General features: G+C 32.4%; 2 protein-coding genes and 1 non-coding gene across 3 annotated transcripts; 1 reads left to right on the forward strand and 2 right to left on the reverse strand.

The window, feature by feature from the left end:
- Positions 1-223: 223 nt before the first annotated feature.
- Positions 224-5377, reverse strand: Smp_152970 (hypothetical protein; the record flags this gene model as incomplete). The annotated part of the gene is made up of 2 exons (XM_018798678.1): positions 224-502; positions 5351-5377. 2 exons carry the CDS (start codon positions 5375-5377, stop codon positions 224-226), a joined length of 306 nt encoding a protein of 101 aa, XP_018653596.1.
- On the forward strand, positions 4938-5008 carry Smp_tRNA_00307_Pseudo_???.1.1. The gene has a single exon. It is a non-coding gene (tRNA).
- Positions 5378-11904: 6527 nt separating the features above from the next.
- On the reverse strand, positions 11905-18806 carry Smp_152960 (hypothetical protein; the record flags this gene model as incomplete). Its single annotated transcript, XM_018798679.1, has 4 exons — positions 11905-11994; positions 15023-15138; positions 16110-16529; positions 18590-18806. The coding sequence occupies 4 exons, from the start codon at positions 18804-18806 to the stop codon at positions 11905-11907; spliced, it is 843 nt and encodes a 280-aa protein (XP_018653597.1).
- Positions 18807-20753: the final 1947 nt, after the last annotated feature.

Raw genomic sequence — 20753 nt, forward strand, 5'->3', positions numbered from 1 at the left:
TGAAAAGACGGTTAATTGCGAAAAAAAAACAAAAAGGAACAAACAAACATGGAATATCAATGAATTCAAAATATAAAAAAATGAGGCATCTTATAAAACAAATTGAATCTAAGTGTAAAACATTCAAAGTCATTCAGTAAATTTTCATATATATGAAGTTACATATTGTTTATGATTATAAAAATAATTTTCATTATGTAATACACAATGAGTTGATTATTGATCAAAGTTCAGTGATATTTGAAGATGTACTACTTCTACGATTTGTTCTATTATGTCGTCGATCAATAAAAATTTTTGGTCCAGTTGATTGTAATGATATTCTTCGCTTAGATTGGTTATAATTAGATTGAGATGTATTATCATCTGAAATATGTTCAAATACGTTAATTTCTTCTCGTAAGGATATAACCTCTTTGGTTATTTTGGTAGTTTGTTGTTTTGATGAGGAAATATTAACAGTATTGTAATTTTTGATATCGACTTCAGAAGAGATATTTGACTGAAAAATAAAATAAACTACATGAAATATTTAAATAAGGGTAAACAGTTAAATTGTGGTAGCTGACATAGATTTATCAAAAATCAACGTCAATCAAAAAAACTGGAAGTAATTAACTGATATTAGAACATCATCATTATTATCATCATTATCATCATCATCATTATCATCATCATCATCATCATCATCATCATCATCATCATCATCATCATCATCATCATCATCATCATCATCATGAAATGTAGTTTTATAACTATATTCTTTCATTTGTTTTTGGCTCTAGAAATGTTTTCGAATTCTTCAGCTAAAGTTAACATGTTATTTAGAAAAGTCTATGAAGAAATTAATAAGCAGTAATTAATTATTTATTCTAATCATATGGTTAGTTGAAACTCTTATAAATAAGATCAAAAGTTCTTGTCTGAAGTTTAAGTCGCAAAACCAGTAAGATTATTAAAACTTAATAAATAAAATCTAATTTTTCTAAAAAGTTTTTTTAAAATTTAATTTAGTAGATTGACAATGAATAGTGATCGAAGACCAAAGCCTTTTATTTGCTTGAGCTCACGAAACTACTTAGATGCTATTTTAAGTAACATACTACCATAAAGAAAAAAATACAGATGAACATTCATTACACACACTTACTGTGGTGTCATAGTCGTATGATTTTTTCATTATTAATCCTGGGATATTTCTTTTAGGCGATTCAATTACATCATTTTCTTTAAGAATAGTCTGTCAAAGAAAAGAAAAAAAGAAGAGGAAAGAAATTACGAGAAAAATATGCACAACCGGTAAAAATAAAGAAAACGAGGCTACATACACATGCTTTGTGATTCATGCATTCAGTTAGTATGGTCAATATTAATTTCTGTTATCCATACACAACACTGAATTCGAAATCAAATTCATATTACATGCATTAAAAATACCGTTCTACTACTTTGAATAGCAATGAAGGGAATATTGAAAATAACTTACCTAAAAAAATACTTTCATTTATAAGAAGGAAGACTGAAAAGAGACTAACCGTATCTAGTATTTGTGGCAATCACTGAATGACACAATTATTTGGTTGTCGCAATATGGACCGTGAAATTACAGACGTTAGAAATATCGAACTAAATGGGATATAACTCTTTAGTCTAAGTGTGTTATGATTGAAGTAAAATCAGAGGATCATAGTTTCAGGGGCTTCGTAGAGGCAGGATTATGGACTGTTGAAGATCTTCAAACGAGAGTAGAACAGAAATCGATTACTTTTTAGCTTTTTTGGATCTCCGATTAACGTTATTCCATGGTGAAAGCTATCATTCGAAGTGAATATTATTAACATGATAACGATCATATTTTCTAATGAACGCTACACAATAAGTGATTTTATCAAAAATTAAATAAAGTTTTTATGGGATAGCAGTTGAAACCAGAATAAACGTTTCATCTTGTTTTGTACTGATCAGCTGAATGTACCTGCATTCGAAACTTGATATCTGTCCACAGACTCGAACCAAATACATGTCGTCTTAAACGACAAACATTATCCATTTAGCTACTGAGTCTAGATAACTGCTCACTTGTGCAACGGGTATGAATTGTAAATAGATTATTTTATTGCGACCATTGAACGATGCGGTCATTTAAATAATTTATTCTTGAAAGAGATTTCCACTGACTAGAACAACTTTGTTTTAAGTTTAAAACTGGGTTGAATACATGTTATCATTGAGTGCTGATAAATCGTGCCAGTGAATTCACAAAGAAGCATGAAATCATTATGATTTGTGGATTCATATTCATTATATATAAAATAGTTCAATGTGAAATCCACTAGCTTAATTTGTTGCCATTGATAACTAATGTCGTATCATTTTAATAATTCAAAAATCCTTTATTATAGTGTTGAGAGCTTTCTGTCTAATGTTTCTTTGAATCTCCACTACTTATAGTGATTAGACATATTATAGATTTATCTGACTATTTTCTTAAATTTGTAGGGGCTATTTTACTTGGTCTTACTAATATGATCGTTTATTATTAAGTCACATTATATAAATTCTATTTATAATAAGATAATACACTATTTCATTGTCGGTAACTATTCTATCTTTGCTAATATTATGATGTTCAATAATTTGATAACAAAACATACACATTAAAGTGATGTTTTATTTCTCGTCCATTAAATATCGATCAGTGCCAAGAATCTGAATAATTGGGTTTTTATAATTCGATTAAGAAAATATTTTGAATGATGTAACTAGTCAAGTGACTTGAACTAAAAAAAAATTGGAACACTACAATAATGATTGAGTAATAGTATCTAAAAATGGTTTTCTTCACTAATTGACATCAATATCAATGAAAAAATCAGAGAGTATTAGATAGATTTAGCCACAAGCTGTCCAGAGTTGGGATGCAGGATCTTCGACGAGAAAAAGACTGAGGATTAAAACATAATGATCTACATTTTCGGATTATAATCACAATATAGAACAATAATCTTGCGACCTCATACTAAATTGATGATTATTTCACTTTCAGCTTGACTGAATTCTTTCAGTCAATTTAAAATTAATAATTTATATTAGCATAAAATACTTTTCAGATGCCTCTTTGTTCTCAGTGTTGTTCCAACTGATGTCCATTCGTCACAACAACCACTCACAAATTAAACCAATCTTCTAAACCTTATGAAATAAATCATTATGTCGTACAAAGTTATGATCATTATATATCTTCATTCTTGGTTTAACTTCACTCTTTTGTATAGTGTATTCCAATTAGTGAAATTCATTCTAATGGAGTCTTTTGTGTTTAATCCTATGACCTGAATATTCACCATCGCCACAATCATCATTATCATCATCATCATCATCCATTATCAGGAGAGTAAAAACATTTTACACATATACATACAGTTCTTATATATATTTTAGATTTTAACATGAATAATTTATTTTAGATTACTTAAAAAGTATAAATCATAATTTCTTATATGATTGTACACTGTGTACAGCAACGGTGCTAAATTAATAATAATGACAGATATAAAGAATGAGGAAATCATTCACCCAATGGATCAGTCATATTACAAGATCAATATGATGTTTATTATGATCAAATATGAAATGATTAAGGGTTAAGTATTTGTAATATTAAGAGGATGATAACAATATAATCATTTTAATACATGCATACATACATACATAGATATATACATCACAAGTATCAAGATAAAATAAAATGAGACGAACAACAAGGGGAGACATTCAGATAGAAGAAAGAAAAAGGAAAAAAGATTAACAAGATTAGATTAGTTTCAAAGTTATCAGGCTCTACAGAAATAAACATTTTATCCTATTTAGTGGGGGGTTCTGTAACATTTTTATGTAATTTGACGTGAAAAATCTATTAAAAATTGACTTGAGCTTTAAGTAAATAAAGCCAGTGTGAACTGCACAAGTCCCTAAGAAAAATACGATAGTCCATATTTACCTAAGTGAATCAATACTCTGTGTAGCACGGACTTCATTTTGCCTTGAGGATGGTTATTTATTTGACATTCTACTTGGTTGAAATTACAAAGTACAGATTTCATTGAAAATCCTGAAAATATGTCAGGATCAGAGCATTGGCAAGCATACATCTGTTCTTATTAAATTCGAAAATATTATAAAAATCTCAGTCTCATTTGGTGGGATTTCTATATCATGAATTGGAATTAGTCAGAAACCATATAACTAGTTTGTTCAATTGATCTAACTGTATTATGTTCATTGAAGACTCAATTTCTTAATAGTTAATGATTGTTCACTGTTGAAGTTATATTCAAGTAATTTCAATGACCTCGTATTATTTGAAATGTCTTAAGTTTTCAGACAGTTGTATTCTATGAGGCAAAATAAAGATTTGAAGTAACAGAAATTCCTTGAAATGTTTAGTTCATTTCTTGGTGAGAAGTTAATTCGTGAATAAGGATTTCAACATTTAAATTGTAATGAGCCTATTGTGATAACAAAAGTTTTTGAAGATCATTCAACTGTACACAACTATGAATTTATATCGATGAAATTCGGGTGAAATAAAATAATTGAACAGGCTATACTATAAGCAAATTCATTATTAATTCCCTGACGAAGTATTTGACATTTAAAATTTGTTGAACCTAATAAAAATGAAAAATTTCATTACGTTGTACAATCATTAAAAACCTGGAATGAAATTCAACAATCTCTACAATCCCATACTGAATGTTATCGTATGCTCACATTTGACTAACTTTGAGAGGAAATTTCCGGAGACGTAGTGAGAAGCCGTGACTAATCGATATGATCTGTGTCCAATGTTAGGCACTTACTCAACTAAGAAAATGGAAGACGGTTACGCAATATCGTGGATTACCCCAAGTTAGACATTATTACGTTTTGATATGGCCTCAATGATCTAGAGGTTAAGGGTTCGGGCGCGTAACCGAAGGTCCAAGGTTCAATTCCTGCCGGAGGGATTGTGGTTTAGTAGTGTCAAGGAGTCTCATACTAGTACGAAACTGCAGTCTAATACCTCATGGTTTTCATTGATGGTCTAACATTGACCGGTTCTTGATTTCTTTGAATTTCAGCCATCTCCACAGCTCCATAACGATAGTATGATTAATCTTGTTTTTTTAAACGAATTTTAGAGACGAGTTAAGTTATTTGGTCATAAAATGAAGTCCTAATAAAACCCATGTAGTTTTAATTTTCAACATAAAAATGATGGAAAAATCTACTTAATGATGTCACTATAAATGATTTGCAAAGAAAATAATTGGAAATGTATGAAAGAAAACAATCATAGGAAACTTACTTGTTTTATCGCAGTGGCATTTTTCATACTGTCAAATAAATAATCATGAGACAAGTTATGTACGACTACAATTATTTATATAAAACAAGGGTTTTTCATTCAGTAAACAAAAAAAATATTCGAAGGCATTTTTGTGGATATTATATCATGAGTCAATTGAAGCTAGACCACCATGGAAAACCTGGAAGCACTGGACGGTCGTTTCGTCCTATTGTGGGACTCCTCAGCAGTGTGCATCCACGACTCATGATCTCAACTGCTAAAGTTTATAAATCTTCATTCATATTCATATTACTAAAAACAGAAATCACCTGTACGAAAAATAGTTTCTGTTCAATATGAATTCCAATTATACTGTCAGGAATTAATACTCCTAATTCGTAAATGATAGTATGTTCAGTGGGAACACGACTTATAATAGACTTCAACTAAAGGAAGAAAGCTGACACCAATTCAAACACTCAAGTGTACTATCACAATTACTTATTAACAAGTAAACTGACATTTTATACATTGATCTTTATACATCTTATGCATTTTGAAAGACAACAATGTCTATTTAATGATTGAATCAATTTTGTTGGGAACCAATCTGTTTAACATAAGAAGATAGTAACTCACTGAAGACAATGGTGGATGTGTCGCTCAATTTCGTGGATCGGTTGAAGTTAGACATCACCGTTGGATGCCGGCTCAGTGGTCTAGAGATTAAGCGCTTGCGCGCGAGATTCATAGGTCCTGGGTTTAAATCCCGTGAAGTGGAATCGTGGATGCGCACTGCTGAGGAGTCCCACAATAGGACGAAACGGCCGTCCAGTGCTTTCAGGTTTCTAATGGTGGTCTAGCTTCAATTGATCTATGATCTCAGCTATTAAAAAATATTTGTTATTCGTAATTGTTAATTAAGGAACGCGTGAAATTATTGAAAGTTATTTACTGAAATAATAATACAAGTCTCACAAAATCAATATTTAAATGGATATTAACTCTTACGGTATTTTTTAATGATATTGTATTCTCTAATCTACATGTTTCGATTGCGAAACTTGTAGTGATGTTCAGATGAAATCATCAGGGAATACTTTTAATTGAAAGAAGTTTTTGGAACAACATTATTCAGATTGTGAGGTGCATTAGTTTGATTTGCATTGGTGTGGAGATGACAATCTATTTTGGTAACATACAAGCAAGTGAAGTGTATATTGTTATACCTTGAGCTTAAATTCTTAGTATGTCGCGTATAACTTGAGCACTCGAACGCTAGAACTTTCCCAAGTCGCAAAATGAGGAGACAGAAGACAAGTGGAAGGAATGCTATTCCAAACTGTCAATTATGGTACAAAACTGTCAGGTATTTATAGTTTTTAGTAAAATTAAATCATCATTTTAGTTATCCAATCCGCACACAGGGGGTTATTAGCATTTTTCTAATAGCGAAGCTACACATAGTGATTCTGGAATATTCTTCCAAAAGCTTATTGGATAGAATATGTTCGGCTCCTTCTGAGCTTATTAGAGCTTCCTCAAGTTCACCTGTGAACCGTCCTCACATATATATTAACTATTCTCGTGATCAGTATAACCTTCTAACTTTCTATCATAGTTTATCGTGTACAGCAAATTTAGTTCATAATCACTGTGCGCTCCTAACTGAGTAGTTAATCAAGTGTTCACTGTAATTAAATAACAATCTCAAATCATGACATTGTCTTCTTGAAGATGACTGTTGGTTCAAAGAAATAAAAATAAAAAGATATAAATCTCAATGAAACAAGTGAACTTACTTAACATCGATGCATTGGTTTTCAGGAAGTATTTCAATGATGGAACTTGAATATTTCTAATTTAAACAAGCAAAGATGCATCAATTTATTCGGTGAGAATCGGGAAAAAACTATTTCTTAAAAAATATTTCAGGGATATTTTGTTTAAAAGTGTTTGTAAAATACTCGATTAGATGTATAAACTGTTCTAGTAATTAACTATAGAAACATTGAATGGCTTCCGATTGTTTTTTTTAGCCAATTAGGGTATTTCTATCACCTCAATAATCAAAAACTCGTTAAATGGAAATTCTATTTATTTATTTTTTGATAGGTGCAGTAAACAGGATAACTAATGTTTATTTCTATAGGTTGCTATGACAATTATTTAACCCAAACTGACCAATACTAGGGGATAATTCTTTGTATAAGCTTGTTATAACAGCCGGAAAATAAAGTTTCGTCCAGTTCATTTTTTATTTATCCTTTTCAAACCAAAGATATACATTCTCTATCCTCTCATCAGTAATTACTAACAATTTGTCTAATTATAATTTCTGAGAGGAATCGGAAAATAGTTTGAGGGATTCAAATTAGCAATGCAGTACTTTTAATGACAACTGAATATAAACTCCGCCTGGAGCTCCTCTGGGGTTACTGCCAGTCCCAAGCCCGGCTTAAGGAGGAGGGTTGGACATTGCAATGAATGTCATTCAATGCTGTGCGCCTACCAACTACTACAATAAAGACGTTAAAGATAAATTCTACGATAGACTGTGGTCAATCGTTGAGAAGTACCCAACAAAGGACTTGACCATTCTGATGGGGGACCTAAATGCCAAAGATGAAATGGACGATACCGGATATGAAGCCATCATGGGATGACATGGACTAGGAGAAAAGAACAAAAATGGTGAGAGACTTGCAAACCTATGTGCCTTCAACAAACTGTTCATATGCGACACCATATTCCTACATAAACGCATACACAAAGCCAAATAGATTTCACCGGATAACACACACAAAATAAAATTGACCATATCTGCATCAACAAAAAGTTCAGGAGGACGATGGAGGATGTGAAAACCAGGAGAGGAGCTGATATAACATCAGATCATCATTTGCTGGTCACCAAGATGAAATTAAAATTTAAGAATCATCAAATTCAAGATAGCCATCAGCAACAGGTTCCAGGTATTTCATGATCCACTCAATCGAGAGGGAACTACCATGCAGAGCAACTGGAAAGGTATCAAGGAGGCAATCGTTTCAACATGTCAGTAGGTTCTGGGCCAAAAGAAGCACCATCACGAGGAATGGATCACTGTTGGTACACTGTATAAGATTGAAGAAAGGAGGAACAAGAAGGCAGCAATCAATATCAGCCGAACAGGAGCATAAAAAGCCAACACACTAGCCGAATACACAGAAGAAAATAAGCAAGTGAAGAGGAGCATCAGAACGGACGGACGTAAGTATGTGAAAGATTTAGTAATGACAGCAGCGAATGCTGCAAGAGAAACATGAGACAATTGTGTGATAAAACAAAGAAACTCGCTCGAAATTATCATAAATCTGGACGACCAGTGAAAAGTAAGGGAGACAAAGTAATCAACAACATTGAAGAACAGTGAAACAGGTGGGTAAAGCGCTTCAAGGAACTCTTGAATCGACAAGCTTCACTGAACCCACCCAACAGCGAAGTAGCATCCACGGACCTCCCAATCGACGTTGGCCCACCAACAATTGAAGAGATCAGCATGGCCATCAGACAAATCAAAAGTGGCAAAGCAGCAGGACCAGACAACATTCCAGCAGAGGCACTGGAAGCAGGTGTAGCAGTAACTGTAAAGATACTCCGCATTCTCTTCAGTAAGGTTTGAGATGAAGAACAAGTACCAACACACTAGAAAGAACTTCTGATCAACATACCAAAAAAGGCAAGTGTGATAACTACAGAGGCATCACTCTTCTCTCAATACCAGGAAAAGCATGGGATACAATGACAGCTAGGACGCAGATGAACGATCTAGACTTTCCAGGCGATTTGGCTCTTCTATCACACAGACAACAACAAATGCAGGAGATGACGACCAGTGTAGCAGCAGCCTCAGCAGCAGTGGGTCTCAATATACACAAAGAGAAAAGCAGGATTCTCCGATATAATACAGCATGCATTGATCGAATCACACTTGACGGAGAAGCTTTGGAGGATGTGAAAACCTTTACATATCTGAGTAGCATCATCGATGAACACGGTAGATGTGAAGACGCGGATCGGCAAAGCAAGAGCAGCATATTTACAACTGAAGAACGTCTGGAACTCAAAACAATTGTCAGCCAACAGCAAAGTCGGAATTTTTAATGCAAATGTCTAGATGGTCCTGTTGTATGAGGCGGAAACGTGGAGAAATACGAAAGCCATCATCTAGAAGATACATATGTTTATTAACAGTTGTCTACGCAAAATACTTCGGATCCGTTGGCCAAACACTATCAGAAACAACCTACTGTGGGAGAGAACAAACTAAATTTCAGTGGAGGAAGAAACGCTGGAAGTGGATAGGATGCACATTGAGGAAAGCACCCAACTGCGTCACAAGGCGAATCCTAACATGGAATTCTGAAGGCGAAAGGAGGAGAAGAAGACCAAAGAACACATTATGCCAAGAAATGGAGACAGACATGAGAAGAATGAAAAAAAATTGGATAGAATTAGAAAGGAAGCCCCATGATGGAGTGAGTGGGTTGGAGAATGCTGGTACGCGGCCTATGCTCCACGGGGGTGTAACAGGTGTAGGTAAGTAAAATGATAGACGAGTTATAAAGAAGCTTACTGTTTAGTTTCTTTTTGGGTGGAGCTTATTAACACAGTATATCTTCATTCCTGAGGAGACTACTAATCTCAAAGGGATTCAAACCCGATTTGTTCAATGCCACATTCAAAGATGTTACCGCTAAGATTTCTGGAACACAATTAATACTTTCTCACGTAGATTTTAAATACACTTTAGTAACTAGTGTCAACTAAGACTGGCCTTATATCTAGAGCTCTTAGTCGTTGTCATTTAACAACCTTAAATCAAATAGTTATTTGTATGTATTTTGAAAATACATAGATTTAACTGTACTTAAGATACGTTTATTTTTACACCTTAAATATAAGTTGACTAATTAGAAATGATAACCGAATTCTGTTCATACGTGAATAAATGAAAGGATTCAGCTAAAACATTTTCCAATAATATATGTAAGGTATAAAAACTACTTACTGGCTCAAATCGTTTTAATTCACTGATGCTATAAATGTAAAAATGGATAGTCAGAATAAGTTTATAAAACCCGGTAGATAAAATAGAAGACTATTAATATATATTTATGAAATTTCATTCCATCTCAGTACATTAAAAAAGTTAGATAGTTAAAAAGAAATCAACTGATAAAGTTCTGATACCGGGTATTACATGAGTTGTTAAATGAAGGCAAGGAATTCTTCATTGTTTCACTGGGAGGATAAGTTGTCTCGGAAATTTCAGATAAACTTTTTTAATGAGTTTCAGTTTACATGAAGATTTAATGATAACGATTTTTGTATACAATATAGACTCAGTAAATATATATCTTGTCAGTTAATAACAAGAATCACTTGTCTCATAGAGTTTTCACACTGCCGGATACACTTGGTATAGTTGATTTTTTTCTGTTTACCAGATTCAATCAACTGAGAACAACACGATGAACATCTGATTAAGTAATTCAGAATTTAAGTATTATGTTTTAGAATTAAGAAAGTGGTTGTTATTGAATAGGATAGTCCACAAGAAGCCTATGTGGGCCGCTATTATTATATGACTGGGTAACATTGACAATATTAGCAATTACTCGTCAAATCTATACACACAATTACCTTGACCATGACTCTAACGGTTAAAAAAACCAAGTCAAGCCTATGGCGTTGAAGAAATACATTTAATGGGAAAATATCATTCCTTATATTGAGTTTTTCATCTGAGCGATTACTAATTCCTAAATTAAAAAGAATTTTGTACTGAACACATCAAAACTGAGTGAATACATGATAGGAATGTACCAAATACTATAGAATATCCTATTGAAATAAATGACAACTGAATTTAGAAGTTTTCAATTTGATGGTAAAGTAAGGGATTACTACGTTTATTTAATTGATAATCTTACTCTTAATTGCTTCTTATCCATGTCCTAATACTGTAATGAACAAAGAGTTTAAATCTCATTGTTATCTTGAATTTAGTTATTTCTTAGTTATGGATGTCAATAATCTTTAAATACTAACCCTAATAGGAATTGTATCTACATTATTACAACGAGACATAAGGTAAATGAGCTAATGAAAACTTTGAATATTAAATTTAGATCCAAGAAGAAATAATGAAACCTTAATAGGTACTGATTCGCATAGTTGAAAAAAAGACGGGACTGGGATATATAGTCTAAGCTTTTATCCCTTTATGATTCTGACGAAATCATTGTCAACGTTTCCAAATTTGCAGTTAAAAGCTTTCAAGTATTCAGCATACAAATTCTCAGATAGTTGAATATTGTTAGTGGATTTTTGTGTATAGGCACTTTTCAATGTTTTTATAACATTTTTATGTGACATATTTTTTTATGGATACAACCGTGGCTACTGATTGTTTGCCAGTAGTAATATCCAAACAATAAAACCGTGAATACTAAATGAATATTGGTTAAGGTTCCCATTTAAGTGGTCACACCATTGATAATTAAGTGATAGACAATTCAAGCCGATTAATAGACATATATCTCATACCCGTCATATGATTCGTTTAGTATGGTAATTAGAGGGGATTCTTCTTTTCTGACCAGAGTATCATCATTCTGGAAAAAACAAACATAGTTAATCATTATATAGGTTAATAAAATTTGAAGACTATCGATAACTTCTTTGAATAGATACTAAGTTCCAAAATGCACGAGAAAAACTTGAAGCTTCTCCTACAATAATCATTTCAACAAGTATTTCTGTGTACATAAAGAGCATTCAATAAGCCCGTATGTTAGACTGCATTTTCAAATAAGCAGACTTAAAAAGAATATATCAACCAAAGAAACATTTCACAATGTAGTTCAATGTTGCGTGGTCAATATTACATATTCAAATGGCTTTTTTATCTAAAAATTTTTATAGACCCGAATTTTTCTTAGTAAAATTATTCAGAATCAAGGAAAGCAAATAATTGGTCGGTTTTTCCTACTTTCAAGGTGTTTTGAAATCTGTTTTGCACTTCTTATGTGTATTAATATTTCCTTTTCACAGTTATCATCTGTGCTGTTTATCAAGCGATTGTTCTTTCTGATAGCCTGTTTATTTTGAAATCATAGTGATCAATTTATTTTTTGTTTGATACTTAGTATCTATCGGACACAGCTCTGTGGTGTCCTCCAATTGGAAGAGGTACTTTTTCATTGACTGTACTTTTGACATGTCATCGACGCCTTAATAATTGAGGATTTGAGTTCTGTCTTACAGATATATTCCACTATTTGATTCGTAGATTTCTTGTGCAACTTAATCGATGGTTCAGAATCTTCTAATGGATTTTATAGATATGTAACTAGTTGTTTGTTTGTCTTTAGGCTTTAGGTTAAGTAATGGCATGTATCATTATTTCATTTGACCAGTGGGTTATATTAGAAGGTATTAAGTATGATATTTCTCGTGTCTGGTGGTGCATTCATAGGATTTTGTATTTGCGATACACAAAAAATCATGTTATCACCTTTTAAGTTTAAACAAGGATATTTATTTTTCAAAAACCGATATAACTCCTATTACTTAAATTCTTTGGGTAAACATATAGGATCTTCGTTGAATAAAGATTGTATGTTTACCTCTTACTCAGAGATGACACAGTCTTTGATATACTACTATCACCACACCATATTTGTGATTTTCAGTTTAAGCTGGATGAACAAAACATTTAGACTCTAGCACTTAATTTCTTTAAGATAGGAGTCTGTGTGATGTACTATAAATGTGAACACTCAGTTTCCTTAAGGCTTCATTTGGTCTTTTAAATAGTTAAATATTATTTTCATTTCTTTGAAGGCAAAAATTTGTTGGCAGTATATTTCCAAAGATAGATATGCAATCGTCTGTTTTTATGGATCCACCAGTTAGAAAAAACTAAAGCAATATTTGTAAGCGCTATTCAGTTGTTGATATTTAGTACTGAATCTTGATTATACTTTATTGACAAGTGAATCTTGAGCAGACGCCTCGATATTATCTTTTTTGTTACCAGCTTTATTGTTCATGTATCCGCTGAGGGTGCACATATTCTGGTAAACACTGGTTGAATGCAGTCATATAAATTAACAGAGGTGCATAAAAAGCCCTCACGAATGAGTATTGTACCCTCTACGAAAAGCTATCACTTGTTTGAACCCGGTGGTTTGGTGAAAAAATCGTTGGCTTTTGCGGTGACAGGTGTTGAGTTTGAGTTTCAGTGTGATGACCAAAGTGCTGATGAAGGAACATACAGCTGGCGAGTCCCAAAAAGTACAGAACTCTTGTCTTGGAACTCGCTGTTAGCCACAATACCAACTTAAACAATACTAATGTTGACTGATTATAGGACTACAGGTTATACACTATCCTATTTTGTATACACTCATACTGTCGTACATATCACGAAGGACACAGTATTTGCTGCTATTATGCATAATTTATACAGCATGGTCCAGTATAAGTGTCATTGAAATTTATTCTTGTTGTAAGTTGGTTAGACTTAAATTAAATGAGATCCCATATATTGTCCATTTAGAGAATTCTCTTACTTCAGCCACTACCAAACATAAGCAGTATCAATATATCCGTCGAAAGATTGTTAGAATTGATCATATTCAAAATTTAACGGCAGAAAGTCATTCAAACAACGTAGTACATGGCAAATATATCTGGCGTTATCGGTTTCCATAATGATCAGTCCCATAGTGTATGATAGCTTGTTAGATAATATTTGTTACTAATAAATTATGGGTACAATTTTATGGTCTAGATGATAAGACTAACGTCAATTTATGTGGATTCAACTGACTTATTCCAAATTGAGTTGTATTACTTTTTACTACTGGGAATATAATCAAAACATTACCTTAGTAATAGGTAGAGAATTACTTACATTTGCTGATTTTTCCCTATTTTTATGCTTATTGAAAATGAACAGCCACTCATATCTATGACTTTAAAAGAATACATAACTCACCAAGGGTTCCAACTCTTAAAGTTCAGTACAATAGAATGATATATTACAATTAATTTATTCCGACTGCAAAATTAGTGTTATGCTGGGGAGTTCCGAATAGATCAAATTTAAATCCAGAGTTACGTGGTACATAAACAATAGGTTACACCTTACCATTTTAGGCGATTTCTTCGTCAAGGTAGGATCATCACTCAAATCTTTATATTTGAGTTGGTCCAGTAGTGTGTTTATACAAATGAGTTGTAAATATAACAATTAGGCTTTTGGCAAAAAGCTCATTCTGGTTTATTCATTTTTTCCTATGTACAAAGTTAGTAAATCGCTAGGAAATGGCATGATGACGGAATTCGGCTGCAGAATACAACAGTAAACTGGTCACAAGGTTATAAGAAATCCTTCCATTTAGTTTTTAGACGTCGTGCAAAGGGTTTCTGATATAATCGCCTAAGATTGTTGTCTGTGATAACACTTCTGAAAATTTTCGTCCATAATATGACCAGTGAACAATTGATTTATACTACTATTATTAAACTGTAACAAATGATTAATTTTAATCATAAAATTAGTAACAATACTGAGGTAATAATGAATGTGACAACATGAAAAGATGATGTATTTAATATAAAGCACAAGCTTACATTATGAGCACTTTGAGAAGTATTTACTGCTGATTGAATTGGATCAATTTTTACTATATTGTTATTGTCATTCAAATTCGGTTTTTCCAAGGGACAGTCGAATTTAGTGAAATGATCTAAATAGTGAATAGTTAAATCATAATTTTAAAGAAAAATATAGATGCATAGTAACTAAATAAATGTTTATGATCATTGTCCACTTGACTATTAGATATAATCTGTAGGATCGAAGTCATGAGTTATCAAATGACTGAAGCTTATGAAACTACTAGGATCACATCATTCTTCAGTTACTTAACAATATCTGACAAACATTTGAAATTCATTTTTCGTACTATTTTATGTTTTATTAGAAGGGTGTTTTGTGGAGATTTTAGCAATTGAAGTTAGACCACCATAGAAAATTTGGAAGCACTGGAAGGCCGTTTCTTCCTATTGCGGGACTCCTCAACAGTGTGCATCCACGATCCCACCTTGCGATATTCGAACCCAGAACCTATCAGTCTCTCTGAGGAGTCCCACAATAGGATGAAACGGCCGTCCAGTGCTTCCGGGTTTTCTATGTTGTTCTAGCTCCAATTGAATGTTGATTTCAACTATTTTATGTTTGTCAATAAATTTTTCAGATTTTTCTTAACATCTTATACAACTCAATGTAATTATTCGACTATTTATTTCATGTAGAATAAATGAGTTGAGGTATATTATATTCACTTATTTGATCCATTTTGATGTCATGAAAGAAGGTTCTTCTGAATGAGACCATATTTCTTTTTAAAGGAAATAAACAATTTATGACTAAAGTAGAAGCAGAAATTGTATTATCAAAAAGATATCAGTTAAAATCCCTTGAATTCCTTGGAAAAAAATTTAAATGCTTCCTCCAGCTGGCAGTTTTGTAGAACATATTCAACTATGATTGATTAAGAATAGAAAGGGTAGTTAATTAATCTTTCTTCAAACTTTATGAAAAAAACACACATTCAAGTTCCGTTTCCTATTGAAAAAGAAAATACAGTCAGATTACAGGAATTCCCTAAAAAATGTGATTACAATATGAATAAAAAGAAAGTTAGTTAATGTTTACCTTGCACTGATAGAACAGTTGATGTAATAGTTCGACCATAACAGTTCCATGCACGGCAACTATAGGTAGCTATATCTTCTGAACTAGATGGTCGATTAAGACGTAGTGTAATTTTTCTAGTACAACTGTTTGATCGATTTGATTTGTTTAAATCAAGCAGAGATGTTGTGACAATGTATTTTTGCGTTAAAGAACTCAATGTAGATAGTGGATCATTAGATTGGATATTGAGAAAAGGCATTACAACCACTGGGATAGGTACTGAATTTCTGTATAATAAACATCTTGGTATAGGATTGCCTGTCACTATACACGTCATTTCAATGAATGGATCACTGTTAGTACTGCTCATAGGCTGTACTATAAGAGGTTCAATAAATTCTGGTGAACATTGTGGACTACCTGGTGATTGGTTGGATTCTGAATTTTTAAAATAAAGAGATATCAATTGAAATTTATAGTATAATCAGTAGGTGCGCAGTAAAATAAACTTCATCATAATTTCTATCATAAACTCGTATTATTTTAACAAACAATAAGACTTCTTTAAACGCTATTTATGTTTCTGTCTTCTTTGTGCAATATGATTTAATTGTGAAGCTTTTTTCATAGTTGAAAGCATGAGTCAATTAAAGCTAGACCACCAAAGAAAACCTGGAAGCACTTGGACTTCTCAGCAGTGCACACCCACGATCTTGCCTCGCGAGATTTGAACCCAGGACCTACCATTCCCGCGCCAGAGCACTTAACCGACAGTTTTTATTATCATTCTGTACAGCAAAATCCCTGTCAACCTAATTTATGTTTGAGCTTATTTAGAATGGTTGCAAACGTTTTAAATCAATTGGTTCCGCTGATCTGATTTGTAATTAATTGTATTCGTATGGGTTCGTTGTTTATAGGTGCTTCAATATTCCTGTCATTAACCACCCACCTTGGTAGAGACTATACATGTATCCATGTAAAGAATATTTACTAATAATAATAATTTATTGTATAAGGGGAACACAAGATATTTTAAAGAAGAAATTTTGATAGTTTATAATCACTTTACGAATTGTGTTTTCATTAATATCTTTCAGTGATATAGTTCAACGTATTTCATGGCTGCCCGCTCAAACTTCTGAGTCACTAGTTTTCCAAATATGCATTCATTACCATAAGTGTTCCTGTGTGTGGATTTGTATTCATTCACTAAGTATGACTACCAGCTGCATCCCCTTATACCCCTTCATATAGTGTTTACTACCTATTACGAATCTGATTATTAGATTCTAGAGTACCTCTACATTAGTTTGTTTATTTTCTGTCTTTCCTGTTGAGTAGAGAAAAGAGAAATGGTTACAATTGATTTCATACATGCAATGTGATGCCATGGAAACAAGACCGATCACAAAAATTTACGGTTGGATAATAATAGCAGAAAATCACTATACAACAACTTTTTATATGCATTTTTTGAAATATACACTACTTAGATGATTATGAAATGGGGAATTCGGTACGATATTACATGCGTAACGTTGAGAATTCTTTGATGCAATCAGACATATGGTACTAAATAGAGCAATTGTTATCATAATTACTAAATTGCCTACAGTAATGAATTATTCCATCTTACAGGCCCATTCTTAACGGAGAATTAAAAAACTGATAAAGTTAAGTACTAGTAACTAGTTATTCTCTTGAGTATCTACACGATGTCGAAATAAATTAAGATTCTGAATTTTTAAAATACTAATCAACTCATTTATTAACTCGTTAAATGAATGATATTTCCCGCCTTAGTGAAATATTTCCAGTACGTACTACCTGTAGGTGGTTTATCCTATCGTTAACAAAGTGTAAATCTGAACTCCTACTCTTCATATCATATACTTGGAATATCGAATTCCCGGCATACTACCAGATCCTATATGTTTTAACAACCTCAAACCCCACAAAAATCAAAACAGTAATAAAGCAACTGATTGTTCAAAGGTACTCAAAATGTTTCTTGGCTTATCTAGGTTTCTCAAACACTTCTTGAAAGAACGATGTAACTAAGGTCAGTTATGAAAATTTTCCCGAGATCAATTTGAGTTATGTTGACGGATAATGTATATTGTGGAGTTAATCGTTTATCAACCAATAACTTAGATATATAACTAACAACATATATGTAAATTGATACTGAAAATGAAATATATTTTGTCACTACGGAACAGAGTTTTTTTCCTAGTTTAACGAATTGTACTCTTACTACAAGATAAATATCGTGTTCAGGAGTCCCATAATAGAATGAAACGACCATGCAGTGCTTCCAGGTTTTCCATGTTGATTTAGTTTCAATTGACCAATGATCTCAACTATTAAATTAAAAATAATTAACTTACTTATTACTTGTAGTATAAATTCCTTCTCTTTGGTTGATGATATATCATTTGTATTCGATGGATATTGATTGGATGCAAAATACCTTCCAGCATCATCAAGTTTACTTGCCCATATGATGAGATGATGTTGTAGGTAAATAACGACATTACCATTATTATTATTAGTAGTATTAAAATTACTGTTTGATTCATATTCTAATAATTTACAATTCCATTGATTCAATTTTTGTTTTGTTTCACTTGTAATAAAACCTGAATTTGACAAAACAAATGGATGTTTTGGATACTGATGATTCAATTGTTGATGTTGTTTAAATGACATGTTAATTGTACCAGTGATAACATGTTCAATACGAAAATCAAATTTGACCGGGACTCGTTGATTTTTATTGTTTAATTTATACCATTGAATTTCTAAAAAGTTTGGAGGGGATGGGAGAGAGGCATGAAAAAGAGTAAAACAATGAAGGGAATAATAATTTGATATAAAGTTATAATAGAAATAAAGTCAGTTACAACCAAAAATTTGAATAAAATTTCATGTAGAACTTAATATTGGGAATCTTCATAGTATGCTGAATTCATTTTGAATTGATAAGCAAATGTCTGTTTTACTGTGATATGGTGAAAATGACATAGGATGAAGATATAATCACACGAAATCTTTACTTCATTTAATATAGACTTCATTTCGTAGTGAATGAGAACACGAGTGGAGACAATAGAATGTATTTGAGCACAAAATTACAAACTATCTCAGTAAAATCAGACAACAAAACAGTAAACAGGTTAATTTGCAAACTATCAATCAATTGTCTCAATCTTGACTGTTTCTTCTGCAAATATCAGTCCATTGCCTACGATTATTATTCTACATGCCTTTTCATACCAATTGCGTTTCTTTCCCGTTCTTTCGTTATCGATCTTCTACTGCAATACATTCAATGCCGGAGCATCGTTATATACTACTTGTGTGGATATAAGTAGCCCACACCACAATTTTAAACAATTTGATGAGAATCCATTTCTTTCTTCATTTGTTCAATGTAAACTCTTGACTAAATAATATCATAACCAATTTGCTGAATAATAGCTAGTCTTATTTGAAATAAATCTTAAGTTTAGTTGTAAACTTAATAAGAACTAAGTATCAATTTTGAAGAACTCATAAGCTAGACAAGCCTACCATACAAGATTTAGTGACTTATTTTCGATTTGAATATTTTCGCCTGTTTATTGGGTTACAAGTTTTCATTACACAGGAGGTTTGAAGTGTTACGGTTATCCTTTAAAGTTATCATCAATATATTATTGAAGTGAATGAAGAAACACCAATCGATTGACGATATGGAGTGATATGGTGTGGCCGAGTATTGTTGGTCATTAGAATAAATTATTGATGCAAGCCATAAATTGTACAGAAACCAGAAGACAATGAAGATGCCTCGGATAAAGGTTTTATCCTCATCAAATTACTCATGCATAAAATATTTATCATAGGAGCAAATATTTTTGTAAGTTAACTGAAAGATGAGGAGTTTAAAAAAAGGATTTCCTAGTTCTAATGAAATGAAGATCTGACTATTAAACTTAATTATCACTTGATATATCGAGTTCACCATCTTATCAAGGTCACGTTTTAGCATCAGTTAGACTACGAAGCATATTATAGGTCATGCGGATGCGTTGGATCAGTTGACGCGTATTGGCTGAATGATACTTTACTTGGTCACTTAATTGTGTTCCTACAGATCTCGTTCAGAATGTGATAACTTTGATTTATTACAGAATAGTAATCGGATTTGGACATCTACGTTCTCATTTGTGATAAAGTAACACCATTCCATCTGTTAAGATAAATAACTTGAAATTATATTCACAAATTTCATTTCAAAAGCATACTGAATTTCATTTGCAGAGAATGGTATTTTTAAATATCAGGGACTCTAATTGCTCAGTCTATACAGGATGATATAACTGGTCGGATGATATGTCCTGAACAATAATAACGAGGTAATAAAAACAAAATAAAATCATTTTCGTAGCACGTACCAGGGCTGTATCAAATCAGTGGTTCAGTGGATAATACCTTAGAGTTTGAAGGGAATGATAATGGATTTAGGTCCTAATGTTAGCATAAACTCTGAGATACAAGTATGTACAACGTGAGAGATCCAACTAGTTCGTAATGAGTGTCAGTTGGATGACCATTGAAAAGCAAGAAACACTGGAATGCTGTTTCGTTTCAGATTTAAAGTTTATTTCAGTG

Source organism: Schistosoma mansoni, chromosome 7 (genome assembly GCF_000237925.1).
Source record: "Schistosoma mansoni strain Puerto Rico chromosome 7, complete genome".
Classification (NCBI taxonomy): domain Eukaryota; kingdom Metazoa; phylum Platyhelminthes; class Trematoda; order Strigeidida; family Schistosomatidae; genus Schistosoma; species Schistosoma mansoni.